The sequence below is a fragment of the Mustela lutreola genome, chromosome X, assembly GCF_030435805.1.
Source record: "Mustela lutreola isolate mMusLut2 chromosome X, mMusLut2.pri, whole genome shotgun sequence".
Lineage (NCBI taxonomy): Eukaryota > Metazoa > Chordata > Mammalia > Carnivora > Mustelidae > Mustela > Mustela lutreola.
This window is the reverse complement of record NC_081308.1, coordinates 33,880,349-33,894,409: the sequence shown is the minus strand read 5'-3', so window position 1 is coordinate 33,894,409 and position 14,061 is coordinate 33,880,349. Positions and strand designations below refer to the sequence as shown.

The 14,061-nt window shown below is 42.4% G+C and overlaps 1 protein-coding gene across 4 annotated transcripts in view; it reads left to right on the top strand.

Annotated features, from left to right (window-relative positions):
• Positions 1 to 13,501: 13,501 nt before the first annotated feature.
• The window catches only part of RPGR (retinitis pigmentosa GTPase regulator), an 86,519-nt gene continuing 85,959 nt past the window's right edge, over positions 13,502 to 14,061 (top strand). For all 4 annotated transcript variants that reach the window (XM_059156691.1, XM_059156688.1, XM_059156690.1 and 1 more), the window contains exon 1: positions 13,502 to 13,868. In XM_059156691.1, the coding sequence (XP_059012674.1) occupies positions 13,706 to 13,868 (163 nt within the window). In that variant the 5' untranslated portion in view covers positions 13,502 to 13,705. The remainder of the gene's footprint in view (positions 13,869 to 14,061) is intronic.

Genomic DNA, 14,061 nt, shown 5'->3' with positions numbered 1-14,061 from the left:
CAGACTCCATGCTGAGCAGAGAGCCCGAGACGGGGCTCAATCCCAGGACCCTGAGATCATGACCTGAGCCGAAGGCAGAGGCTTAACCCTCTGAGCCACCCAGGCACCCCGAGATTTGTCTTTTTTAAAGAGGAGACAGAACTGTCTTGGTTTTGAGCTCTTGCCAAATTTCTAGAAATCCCAAAATGTGTGAGTTTTAGAAGAAAGCAGCAGCCCATCAAGGAAGCCAAAGGAAGCAATATTGCCTTTTATTCCCTCCCCTTGACAAAGAGGGTGAACTAGTAGGTGAACTAGCCCCAGCCAACTGGATGCTTCCACTCAAGTCTTCGCTCTTGAGAATGTGACCAAAAGACAAATGGACAATGAGAGTAGAAGCATGGTGAAAGCAGTGGCTTTGTCTAACAGTGATGTCCTACCTAGCCAGATTGCTCCTGCTGTGTAGCTTTCCTTGATCTATGCCTTTTTATTTTTAAACAAGCCCCATTCCCCAACCTTCTCACTGATTCTCTGCTTTAGTTGATAGCCTCAAGTGCTAGATGTCAACAAAGAAAGTTGGTTTGCATGGGCTATATCAAAGAGCTCTCTTGTCTTCTAGCTTCTGGTTGGATTTGGCCATTAGAACCTCAGCTGGAGAATACAGGAAGGGAGGGAAGTGAAGCCAAAAGATTTATCCTTCTGGTTTCTCAGGAGGTCACCTTGGGTTGGCAGTTCCTCAGGAGAAATTCACTATTCCTCCCAAGGTGGCCCACTCTACACAACTCTCTCTCTCCTTCCAAGTTCTGATAAGCTCACCATCTCTTCGTCTTTTGGGGCCAGAGCTGTCTGCCCTGGGTCCTTGCCCTATGCCTTGCAGTTGCCCCAACCCCCTCCCAACACTTTTAAATTAGGTCCTTTGTAAATAAACCCTTCTCCAATTATTCTAATAAGAGGGTGTCTTCTGTTTGTCAGAGACCTGACTGATATGCCTTCATTTTCTGGTTAACTTTGTGCCAAAGAAACCCAACAGACTTAGCATTCTGACAGGAGGATGAAGAAGGAGCAAAAGCCCAGAGTTGGGATCAAGGGTGAAATTTTCAGTGAAGAGTGATAAATGAGTCTGAATGTAGCCAAGGGAGTCTGTTAGGAAAAAGTCGCCCATGGAAAGGCATAAATAAATATAGCTCAAAATCCACTTAAAGTCTTCAAACCTGACCCCTAATCATAATGGGCAATGGCTAACAGTTGATGTAAAATGAAGCTTCTGTTCTCAGACATACAATTGCTGAAGAGCTGGGCCATTCATTTTTAAGTGTCTGGACAGCCATTAATTCCTCCCTCCCTCTCTCTCAAGTCCTGTGGTGTTTTACACAAAGGAAAACGCACATGGGTTCTTCCACACGTCTCTATGGTTTTCTTCGCTGTCAGAGAGACACAGCTGCACCCTATTTGGAGCGATGCAGCATGAAAAAGCTATTAATCTAGCTCCATCTAGATGCACCAAGCCTAACTGCAGGGCTGCCTTCAGCTTCATTAGAAGGATATGTACAAAGTAATGAAATTCTAAAAACATGGACCGTGAAACAAAAACTAGGAATTACAGCTATGGGAAAAAGTAAACAATATGTGAAGAACCTACTGAAAAGCCAGGCACCACAGATTTTGTACACATAATCTCATTTAAACTGTACAGTCTTATCAATTTGTAGTTATTCTCCTGATTTAACAGGTGAAAAATCAGGGGCAGAGTAAGCAACTCTCCCAGATTACTCACATAACAAGTGGTAAATCCACAGTTCAGGGCCATGCTGTCAAACCTGTTCTCAAAATTGAGGCAAGGGCCCCCCCAGGAGGTACTCAGGACAATCCATTTTGGTGGAGCAAAGCCAACGTTAGAACTTTTAGTTAATTTTTTTTAAAAGAAGAACTTTTCGTTATTTTAATTTTTGTCAGATTATCTGAAATCTTTGTGCGCATGTTTCATAATATACGTAATATATTCGTACAGTAGTACATGCAGGTAAATATGTAAATGCACATGTATGGTTTCTACTGGGTACTTTTCGTCGATATTTGTCTTTATTTTTTCTGAGCCTCATCCCTCAAACTATTCGCTGATCCTCTACACCAGCTGATAATCTAGGTATAGACCCAGGAGAACTGATTTGCCTGGGTCCCATCAATGAGCTGTTGTCCCTTCTGCCTTCTTGTTGGTTGTAAGTGATGGGTGAGCCAAAAAATCCGAAGACCACTGCTCTCCGCTCTTTCAAAAGATACTATAGTGTAGTTGTTGGGAGCGTGGATTCTGGAACCAGGCTGCATGTGTTCAAACCTCAGTTACCCCATTTTAGCTGAGAGATGTTGGATAATTTAACCTTTCTGTGCCTCAGTTTTCTCTTCTACAATATGCAGATTTAAATAATTAATACATAGAGTGTTTAGACCAATATCTGGCAAAAATAAGAATATAATAATATAAACCATTGTCATCACGTTACATGATCCTTCAAAGTCATCAACCAGGAAAGCACCTTGCCATACAACTACTGTCCTATATGCCTTATAGTTCTTTAGGAACCGGCTCCTGAGTTAGTCTGTGAGCCACCTGAGATCATCAGGCCCATTTCTTAATACTCACACTCTTTTTGTCACCCCAAAGGATATTTTTCTTCCTGAAAATTTTTTATACTTTACATCAACTTAAGTTTCAGATTATATCTTAAGACAAATCTGCTTTCTAAACCCCAATACAAATGCAAAGATTAAGGATTTACATTTCTGTAACTTTTTACAGAAACATACCTCAAGCTCCGGAGTTTCTTCCAAGATGGTCAAAGCACATTCTCAACAATTTCAGTGATGTTAGACTTAAGCAGAAGACATTTCTCCAAAGAAGGGAATATGTCTCATCTGGCTGTCTAGCAAAAATAATGGTTATTTTACTGCAAAAAATATATATAATTTTATTAGAGCATGGTGTAATACAGGAGTTCAATTGTCAGTGTCAAATAAAACTAAGTTTGATTTCTGGTTCAGTATTTGCTAATAGAATCACTTACAGATCATTAACATCTGTAAAGTGATTTAAAAATTAAAAATAGAGCTACCTTATGACCCTGCAAATGCACTACTGGGTATTTACCCCAAAGATACAGGTGTAGTGAAAAGAAGGGCCATCTGTACCCCAATGTTCATAGCAGCAATGGTCACAGTCACCAACTTGTGGAAAGAGCCAAGATGCCCTTCAACAGATGAGTGGATAAAGAGGTTATGGTCTAGGGGCACCTGGGTGGCTCAATGGTTTAAGCCTCTGCCTTCAGCTCAGTTCATGATCTCAGGGTCCTGGGATCGAGCCCCGCATCAGACACTCTGCTCAGCGGGGAGCCTGATTCCCCCTCTTTCTCTGCCTGCCTTTCTGCCTACTTGTGATCTCTCTCTCTGTTGAATAAATGAATTCTAAAAATCTTAAAAAAAAAAGAGGTTATGGTCCACATATGCAATAGAATATTATGCCTCCATCAGAAAGGATGAATACCCAACTTTTGTATTAACATGGACGGGACTGGAGGAGATTATGCTGAGTGAAATCAGTCAAGCAGAGAGAGTCAATTATCATATGGTTTCACTTACTTGTGGAGCATAAGGAATAACACGGAGAACATTAGGAGAAAGAAAGGATAAGTGAATTGGGGGAAATCGGAGGGGGGAGATAAACCATGAAAAACTGTGCACTCTGAGAAACAAATTGAGGGTTTTGGAGGGGAGGGGGGTGGGGGGATGGGTGAGCCTGGTGGTGGGTATTAAGGAGGGCACAGATTGCATGGAGCACTGGGTGTGGTGCATAAACAATGAATCTTGGAACACTGAAAAAATAAAAGTAAAATTAAAAATAAATAAATAAATAAAAATTCCTTGCTGCAGGTTTGGGGTGAGAGATGAGCTCAGTGAGGTGAAGAGTCAGATATTTTGGAATACTGTTATGGCTTTTATTTTCAGTGAGCAAGGAAGCCATAAGAGCGTCTTGAGGAAGAGGAAGGTATGTCATGCTCTTAAAAGAATCCATCTGACTCCTGGGTTGTGAGGACTGTTAGGATGGAGACAGGGACACCCCGGGGCACCTGGGTGGCTCAGTGGGTTAAAGCCTCTGCTTTTGGCTCAGTTCATGATCCCAGGGTCCTGGGATCGAGTCCCACATTGGGCCCTCTGCTCAGCAGGGGGCTTGCTTCCCTTCCTCTCTCTCTGCCTGCCTCTCTGACTACTTGTGATCTCTGTCTGTCAAATAAACAAATAAAATCTTAAAAAAAAAAAAGAATAAATACCCAGCTTTTGTATCAACATGGGCGGGACTGGAAGTGATTATGCTGAGTGAAATAAGTCAAGCAGAGAAAGTCAATTATCATATGGTTTCGCTTATTTGTGGAGCATAAGGAATAACACGGAGGACATGGGGAGATGGAGAGGAGAAGGGAGTTGGGGGAAATTGGAAGGGGAGATGAACCATGAGAGACTGGACTCTGAGAAACAATCTGAGGGTTTTGGAGGGGTTTTGGGGGTGGGAGTTTGGGTGAGCCTGGTGGTGGATATTGTGGAGGGCACATATTGCATGGAGCACTGGGTGTGGTGCATACACAATGAATTCTGGAACACTGAAAAGAAATTTTAAAAAATAAATTAAAATTAAAAAAAGAAAAAGAAGTGATGGCAATGGTCCAGGTGTTTTGGGACAGGGAGGTGATGAAGTGATAGTGGAGGCGATTAGACATAATGAGCTTGCATATATACATACATATATATATATATATATATTCTTTTATTTGAGCATAGTTGACACACATGTTACATTAGTTTCAGGTATTTGAAATTTTGACAAGTTCATACTTTATTCTATGCTCATCAGTTTCAGGTATTTGAAATTTTGACAAGTTCATACTTTATTCTATGCTCATCACAAGTGTAGCTACTATCTGTCACATACAACGTTATTACAATGTCATTGACTATACTCCCTCTGCTCCTACGCTGTACCTTTCATTTCCATGACTTACTCATTCCATGACTGGAAGGTTGTACCTCCCACTTCCCTTCACCTATTTTGCCCATCCCCCATCCCTCGTCGCTCTGGCAACCATCAGTCTGTTCGCTGTATTTATAGGTCTGATTCTGCTTTTTAGTTTGTTTATTCATTTGTTGTTGTTGTTTTTTTTAATTTTGTTTATTTATTTGGCAGACAGCGATCACAAGTAGGCAGAGAGGCAGGCAGAGAAGAGGAAGCAGGCTCCCCGCTGAGCAGAGAGCCCGATATGGGGCTCCATCCCAGGACCCTGGGATCATGACCCAAGCCAAAGGCAGAGGCTTTAACCCACGGAGCCACCCAGGCACCCCTGTTTTGTTTTTTAGATCTCAAATATCAGTGAAATCATTGGTATTTATCCTTCTTAGTCTGAAAATTAAAAATAGAAATAGAAATACCTAAAAAAAATGTTAAAATTTGGATTTTAGGAAGATTTTGAAATCACTTGATGCTTTGATAAATAAATATATTGATAGAAAATCTGAAAAATAATAGAAATATCATATGATCCAATAATTTCATTACTGGGTATTTACCCAAAGAACATGAAAACACTGATTCAAAAAGATATATATACCCCTATGATTATTGCAACATTATTTACAGTAGCCAAGATTTAGAAGCAACCTAAGTGTTCATAGATAGATAAATGGATAAAGAAATCTCTCTCTCTCTCTCTCGCTCTCTCTCTCTCTCTCTCACACACACACACACACACACACGAATATTATGCAGCCATAGAAAGGATGGGATCTTGCCATTTGTGACAACGTGGATGGACCTAGAGGGTATTATGCTAGGCTTGCAGATATATTTTGAAGCCACATCTTTCTGAACATATATTTAAAGGGATAATGTAGGTTAAAAGGCCTCCTATGCAATAAAACCAATAAAAGGACATAATCATTACTACTTCATGCCAAAATTTGTACAATAATCAGTGAATGGCCAGTTTGTTCAGAATTGGTATGAACTAAGATCTTGTAACTTATTTTTTCATTCCTAACATATTTTAATTTTTCCTCAATAGGCAGATAATATGGTCCTGAGAGCTAGGGTTCTGTAGCCAGACAGATATGGGTTCAAATCTTGGCTCCACCTCTTACTGTTTGACCTAGAGCTAGTTACTTAACCTCTCTGTTCAGTGTCTTTACCTGTAAAATGAGGAGATTCAGTAAAATATACCCAAGAGAGTTTTGTGAGGATTCACTCAGTTAATGTATGTAAAGAATTTAGAACTGCGCCTGCTACACAGTAAATGCTCATGAAATGTGAACTATTTTTGTTGACTAACTTCTGTTAGTTGTTTGATTTCTTATTTTTCGTTTTGAACACTTTTGATTGAAAAAGCAAATGGTGTTAATTGTAAAAAGAAAATTAAACCCATACAGATATGTATGACTTAGAAATTCGAAGTCCTCTCTAATTCCACATCCGAGAGGGATGTACTATTAAACAGTATAGTAAATGTTCCTCCAGATTTTACCTATGTGTTTATCACACCTATTCATGTATGCACATATGGTAATTTACTTTTTATGAAATGGGATAATACTCTGCATATTATTTTGCAATGCGTTTTTATCACTTAAAATTCTATCTTAAGTATTTTTCCATTTAAGTTCACATAAAACTATTATACGTGATTGCATGGTAACCCATTGTATGGAGGCCCAATAGTGTATTCATTCAGTTGCTTATTGAAGTCATTTAGATTCTTTATTTTTCCTTTTTTTACTGTAACAAACAATGCTACAGTCACATCCTTGCCCATGGTCTTGGTGCAAATTTCTATATTTCTGCAAGAAAAATTTCTGAAAGAACTCATCTACAGAAATGGTTAGAATGAGTAAGAATGATATGCCTTTCGTAAACTATTGTAATTTATATTGCCAAATGACCTTTTGAAAAGATCATATATATTTTTTAAATTCCCACAAACTGAATGAATGTGCTTATTTGCCTACTAACTATATTCTGGCAATCTTTTTAATCTTTGCCAGTTCAGTAGAGAAGATAAATAAGTTTTATGATTTAATTTGCACTTTTAATACTAGAGTTCATTGTTCAAATGTTTAAAGTTTAATTCTTTTTGTACATACTCCCCATTTTTGTGCATTGAATTTTTTTTTTTTGGTTAGGTTCTTTTTATTTATTTTTTCCTTTTTCTCCTCTTCAAGATTTGGAAAAAGCAAGCCATAGGCTGGGAAAAAAATATTTGCAAAACATAAAACTGGGAGCAAATACTAAGTATCTACCCAAAGAAGAAGTTTGAGATTTGTACACACACACACACACACACACACACACACACACACACACACACCCATGAATAGCCATAGCTGCTTTATTTATGACTATACTAAACTGGAAAGGACCTAATGGTCCATCAACAGGTAAATGGATAAATAAATTAAGGTAGATGCGTAAAAAGGAACAAATTACTGATAAACCCAGCAACATGAAATCATTTTAAAAACACTATGCTCAGGGCGCCTGGGTGGCTCAGTTGGTTAAGCCTCTGCCTTCGGCTCAGGTCTCAGGATCCTGGAATCAAGCCCCACCTCAGGCTCTCTGCTCAGCAGGGAGCCTGCTTCCCCCCCTTTCTCTCTGCCTACTTGTGATCTCTCTCTGTGTGTCAGATAAATAAATAAAATCTTTAAAAAAAAAAAACCACTATGCTGAGTGAAAGAAACTAGACATGAAAGAAATTATACAAAAGACAATACTAATCTATGACTGATGAAAAATCAGAATGAGTTTTTTTTCCCCAGGAGATGGGAATGGAAGGGGGAAATATTTACCTGGCTTAGGGTGGTAGTCACACGGTATACTGGTATAAACCTCTGTCAAGGCTCACCAAAGTATACACTTCAATGGGTGCATTTATTTTATTTTGGTTGTCCAATCAAGTTGACTTAAAAAGAAAAAATAGGTTTTTTTCTTATTTTTTTTAAAAGATTTTATTTATTTGTGAGAAAGAGCACGTGCAGGGGGAGCAGCAGAGGGAGAGGGGGAAGCAGGCTCCCCACTGAGCAGGGAGCCCAACATTGGGCTTGATCCCGGGACCCAGGGATCATGACCTGAGCCAAAGGCAGACGCTTAACTGACTGAGCCACCCAGGTGCCCCTACAAATATTCTGTTTTTCATGTTTCCATTATTTTCAATAAAATAGCATCGTATAGTGCACTTTGTAATTTTATTTTTCTCAACATTACATTTTTAAAACTCCTTCATGTTTATACATGTAGAACTGTTTCATTTGTTACAACTGCTAAACAATATTCATCCCTATGTGAATAAACAGTCTTTCCACTCCTCTAGTGATGGACATGTAGGTTATTTCCACTTTTTTCGAGGATAAACAATGCTGCTGTGAACAACTTCATGAACGCCTCTTTGGGCACAGTTACCTGTTCACTTTTATTTCATTTTAGCAAATTATTTAAATAATGGGATTGTAATAATTTGCATTCTCACTAGCAAGCTTCCTGTATCCCTAAATACTCAAACACACTTAAAGTCAACAATATTATTTTTGCCAATAATGTGTTTCTCATGATTGCTTATTTTGCATTTTTGTTATTTCCATTAAGGTTAATGATCTTTTTACATGTTTATTGGCCATTTGGATTTTTATCTCTGTGAATGCAATATCCTTTGATTATTTTGTATGTCTTTCATTTTTGTCTTTTTCTTCTTGACTAATTAGTATTCTATACGTATTCTGAATACGAGATCCTTTATCCGACAATTATCTATAGTCACATTTGCCAGCCTGTTCATTTATTGTTTCTCTAAAGTACTTCTTAGGCTTTTCTGGGAGTTAAACTCCTGCTACATGAAGTATGATCCATGGACCAGGAGGATCAGCATCAGCTGGGAGTTTGTTAAAAATGCAAATTCATAGGGCCCACCCGAGATCTGCTAAATTAGAATCTGAATTTTAACAAGACCACTATATGATCTGTATGTGTGTTCAAGATTTTTAAATACTGGATTAAATGATTAAGAAAAGTGAAAATTTTCTTCCTTAGGGTAATGGCGTAGTAGTCCCCACCTAATTTCTGCTACTTTCTTATAAATGAAACTCCCCAGCTTTGGACCGGTATGTCCTCAGTTCATATATCCTGGCGCTGTACCACAAAAGTTCAGAAATCAAAGAAGCTACTAGAATTGGATTTATTGATCTTCGGGTTGTGAGATAGAGCCCCGCATCTGGCTCTGTGCTCAGCACAGAGTCTGCTAAGATTCTCTCTCATTCCGCCTCCCCCTGCCCCCCAGTGTGCACGTGCGCTCTCTCTCAGATAAATAAATCCTAAATCTATTTTTTTAAAAAAAGAATCTCATTTGTGAGTCTGGATGTCTACAAGATTTGGTAGTAGGGTTTTCCAAGTGGAGATACACCTGTTTTTCTGATTGCCAAGAAAGAAATGGTGTTGGCAGTTGCATTGTAATGTAATTCAAAATGCAAGCCTTGGAAGTTTTGTTGACTGCTGCCAAGAAAGGAACTAGTTCAGTGAGGAAGCATAATCCACCAAATGTCTTCCTTGTTTGTACATGCTTCTATTTTTAAGTTGACACAGAATGCTCCAGAACTGAATAACAACTAGAATTAATGGGGGAAATTGCCCAGAATTGTGCAGGTTGTCAGACATGTGATGACTTCTCTATATCAACATGATTTCCTGAGGTTGGCCAGCTAGGAAGGGGAGCACTCACGGTGAGAGCACAGCACTGCAGCCAAGAGTCATGAAATTATCCCTTAGCACTCTCTGCCTTCTCCAACACGAGGAACGTGACTCTGCAGGTTGAGACCATCTGGCTACGGGGATGTGGTGGAGACACGTACTTCTTACTGACTGTCAGGAATGCTCCCACCTTTCCCCGCCTGCCTGCAGCGCACGGGGGCCCAGAGCACTGGATCTGGCCACGGGGTGGTAAGAAGCAGAAACATGTTACCTCTAGCCGGAAATATTTCATTCCCCACCCCCCCCCCAGACCTGCTGCAGCCACCAAAGAGGTCAGGAGTCACAAACAGTACAGTTACAAGATCGTCAGACCTCCATCAGTGGTCTTGGCCCCGGAGTGATCAGGTAAAGCAGATCCCCCTGCTGACCCACATTGGACATGTAGCATGAGTGAGGGAAAGAATGTGTTAAGCCACTGAGATTTGAGTGTCGCTTGCAATGAAGCATAGCCTGGGTTACATGGATACAGTGAGCAGAGCTGACTCTGCCTTATTCGTGAGCACCTTATTCGTCACCGTTGAGTGACACCCTCTAGCCCAGGTACCATGCTGTAAGCTCCACGGGCATGATCTAGTCCCTCAGCTTCTGGGATAGACAATAGTATTATCATATGTTATATGACATATGCAATATGCATCTGTATCATATATATCAGTTTTATGTATATATGATATATATATACATATATATGATATATAGATATATATGACATATATATGTGTATATATATATATATATATATATATATATCATGGGTATAATGTGCAAGGAGGTTTTCTTACTTTCTTCTTGTTATGCTAAAAGTAGTGTCTCCCCTTCTAGCTAAGACTAGTCTCTCCACAGATCTGGATGCCATCTCTTCCACCCTTAGAGGATTGGTTATTCCTTCATTCTCCTAAATCTGTTTTCTCTCCTACGTGTTTTGCCCCTCACCATTCTCAAGTCTCCCCAAACCTTTTTTAAAAGATTTTATTTATTTATGTATTTATTTATTTATTTATTTGACAGACAGAGATCACAAGTAGGCAGAGAGGCAGGCAGAGGTGGGGGGGGGGAAGCAGGCTCCCTACTGAGCAGAGACCCCGAAGTGGGGCTGGATCCCAGGATCCTGAGATCATGACCTGAGCTGAAGGCAGAGGCTTAACCCACTGAGCCACCCAGGTGCCCCTCAAGTCTCTCCAAACTTAGCAGAAGCCCTCCGTCCATGTCCCTTCCCCTTCCAAATACTATCTCCTGTCCCCTCCTATCCCATTTCAGTCTCCGATGTCTGAAGGGTTCACCCTCACTTGTTGCTCTCAGTTTCTCCTACTTTCTACTCAAGTAATGTTTCTTCTTCCATCACTCTACCGAACACCTCTTTTCAGCACTATAAATGATCTTTTCATCGTGAAATTCAAGGGGCAGTTTCCATCTTACATTTCTCAGCATCACGTGACACAACTGACCACACCCTTCCATTGAACCCCTAATCTGGGAACTCTCCCTCTGTGGCTACTCTCTGCTTTTCAGCTTCATCATCTCTTGCTGGGCCATTAAGTGTTGACCTTTAGCACGACCCATCCCAGTCTCTCTTCCCTTTTCATTCTATAGTCACTTTCCAGTCTTTCACCTAGAAGGGTTACCTGAGGGCACCTAGACCCAGCCACCCCCAAATATGTCCCTCCACCTGCGGCTCCTACTTGCCAATTGGCTGCTCCACTCAGCACTTCCACTTTGATGCCTTAGTGGGCTTGAGGCTGAACTGTAATGTTCTCTTCCCCCTGCCTACCTAACTCCACCCTTCCTTCCCTTTCCACGGTGTTCCTGATCTTAGTGAGTGGCACCAGCCGTCCCCCATTTGCTTATGTTGGAAACCCTGGAGTAGAGCTGCATAAGTACCTTCTGGAGCGCTCAGCAGCAAAATATGCTTTCTCTTTTTGAAATAAAACAAACAAACTAACTTGGGGCACCCAGGTGGCTCAGTGGGTTAAGCATCTGCCTTCAGCTAAGGTCATGATCCTGGGGTCCTGGGAACGAGCCCCACATGGGGCTCCCTGCTCAGGAAGGAGCCTACTTCTCTCTCTCTCTCCCTCTCCTCTCCTGTTCCTGCTCTCTAGCTCTCTCTATCTTAAATAAATAAATACATAAAATCTCAAAAAAGAAACCCTAAAGCATACCATAACTAAAGGAAGTCTTTAAAAATTCTTCTTTTCCCACAGTGTCCTGCACTGCCCAAGAGTCCATAGTTGGTTACCAATTCCTGGTGATTCTGCTTCCTAAGACATTTTTAGGTTGGCCTCCTCCAGATCGGCCAATACACTATATTCTTTTTTTTTTTTAAGATATTTATTTATTTATTTATTTGACAGACAGAGACCACAAGTAGGCTGAGAGGCAGGCAGAGAGAGAGGAGGAAGCAGGCTCCCCACTGAGTTGAGAGCCCAACGTGGGGCTCGATCCCAGGACCCTGAGATCATGACCTGAGCTGAAGGCAGAGGCTTTAACCCATTGAGCCACCCAGGCGCCCCCAATACACTATGTTCTAAGCCATACTGACTGGTTGTCGTTATATCTGCAGTAGCCTCTGAACCCTCCTCCTTCCTCCAAATTATTCCCCACACATCAGCCAGGCAGGACGATTCCAGGAATACACGTAGCTGATCCTGTCACTCCACTACCTGAAACCTCTCAATGGCTCCCCACTGTCCTTAGGGTGGAATCTCAGTCCTTCACAGGTCCACAACCCCGCCACTTTGCCATGAGCTAATGTCACCTCTTTGAGCTCCTGCAAAGAGCTCTGTTCTTTATGAGCCTTTGCCCACGATTTACTTTCTGCCCAGAGCTCTCACCTCTCCCAGCTTCTCCTTCCAGTTCTTAGATTTAATGATGTTTCTTCAGATAAGCATTTCTTAACCTCTCACACCAGGCCAGTGCTCCCCATTAAACACTTTCTTAGTACCTCTGACTTTGCTTTTTAAGTAAATGATTATTTGTGTATTGCCTCATTTAATCTCTCCTTCTGGTTTTAACCAAACTCCCTTAGAAAGTCTATAATACACTCTTCTCCACACAAGGTCCCTGAATCCGGCTTCTAGCTGGTGCCCACAACTACCACATGTACATACATTTCCTCATCCTGGAAGATGGCTTTTTGCCTCTGTGTATTATGGTGTATGGGAAACTAAAGTTTGTAGAAAAATATCTCTGGACGAATTCTAAAGCAATGGTGGTCTGCTGTTTGTGTATCTCTTTGTGCATTTCCTGTCAGTAGTGGGTGGCACACCTCAGCCTTCTCAGGGAGGACAGAGGGAGAGGTCCAAAGGACAGGCTGGGCTGGCTAAGCTAGACCCTAGCTCTCCTCCTTTGTATAATCAACACATCCACGAGGGAGTAACATGAACCACCTTACAGGATCGCGGTAGGATTCATTCATTCGAAAAAGATTTAATGAGCATCTAGTATACGGAAGGTCTCCGGTTACATGCTGGGAATACAAATGCGTTTTGGATATTTAGCAGAGTCTCTATTTCATTTATAGTTAGAGATGGTCACTTATTACTAGTATTGTTATGGTTATGTGTCGAGGGTTGCCTATGTCACATAGTCTGAGTGACAGAGTATGTGATATTTGTGACGTTTGTCATTACGCTTACGAGGTCCCTGCCAGGCCTAGATAAACCACCACGATCAGCGAGCAGCCTCAGAAGCATCCCTGCGCGCGGCGTGGCCGCCCCTCTCCTCCCGGCCACCAGAGGGCGCGCGCCCTCTACCGCCCCGCCCGCTGCGTCTGCGCCTGCGCCCGCGCCGTGCCGGCCGCCCGGCCCACTGCTCCTCTCCCCCGTCGTCGGCCCCGCCTCGCGCCCCAACGTTCCGCCTCCGTTGCCCCTAGCGGCTGTTTGTTGACTTCCGGGGACGCGGTAGTAGCCGATGTCCGGGGTGTCGCTATGGAGGCCCGGGGGGCTTCCGCGGCCCGCGTCGGGACTGAGGCCCTGCCATAGGCCCCACCGAGTCGCCCCCGCCACCTTTCCGGGTCAGGCGCAGGCTCCCCGCATCCCCCTTGGCATGGGGGAACCCGAGGAGGTGGTGCCCGGTGAGTCGCGTCCGCGGGGTTGGTGGCGGGCCGGGAGGGAGGGTCCGCGGGCGGGCAGGCGGCCAGGTCCCGCCTCCGGGCCGCCCCATCGAGGGAAAGGCCCAGGCAACGGCCGCCGGACGGGGTCTGGAGCTCGGGCCGCGTCTGGGCGATAGTCTGAGAGGAACAGAAAGGAAGGGCAGGGGGAGCACGG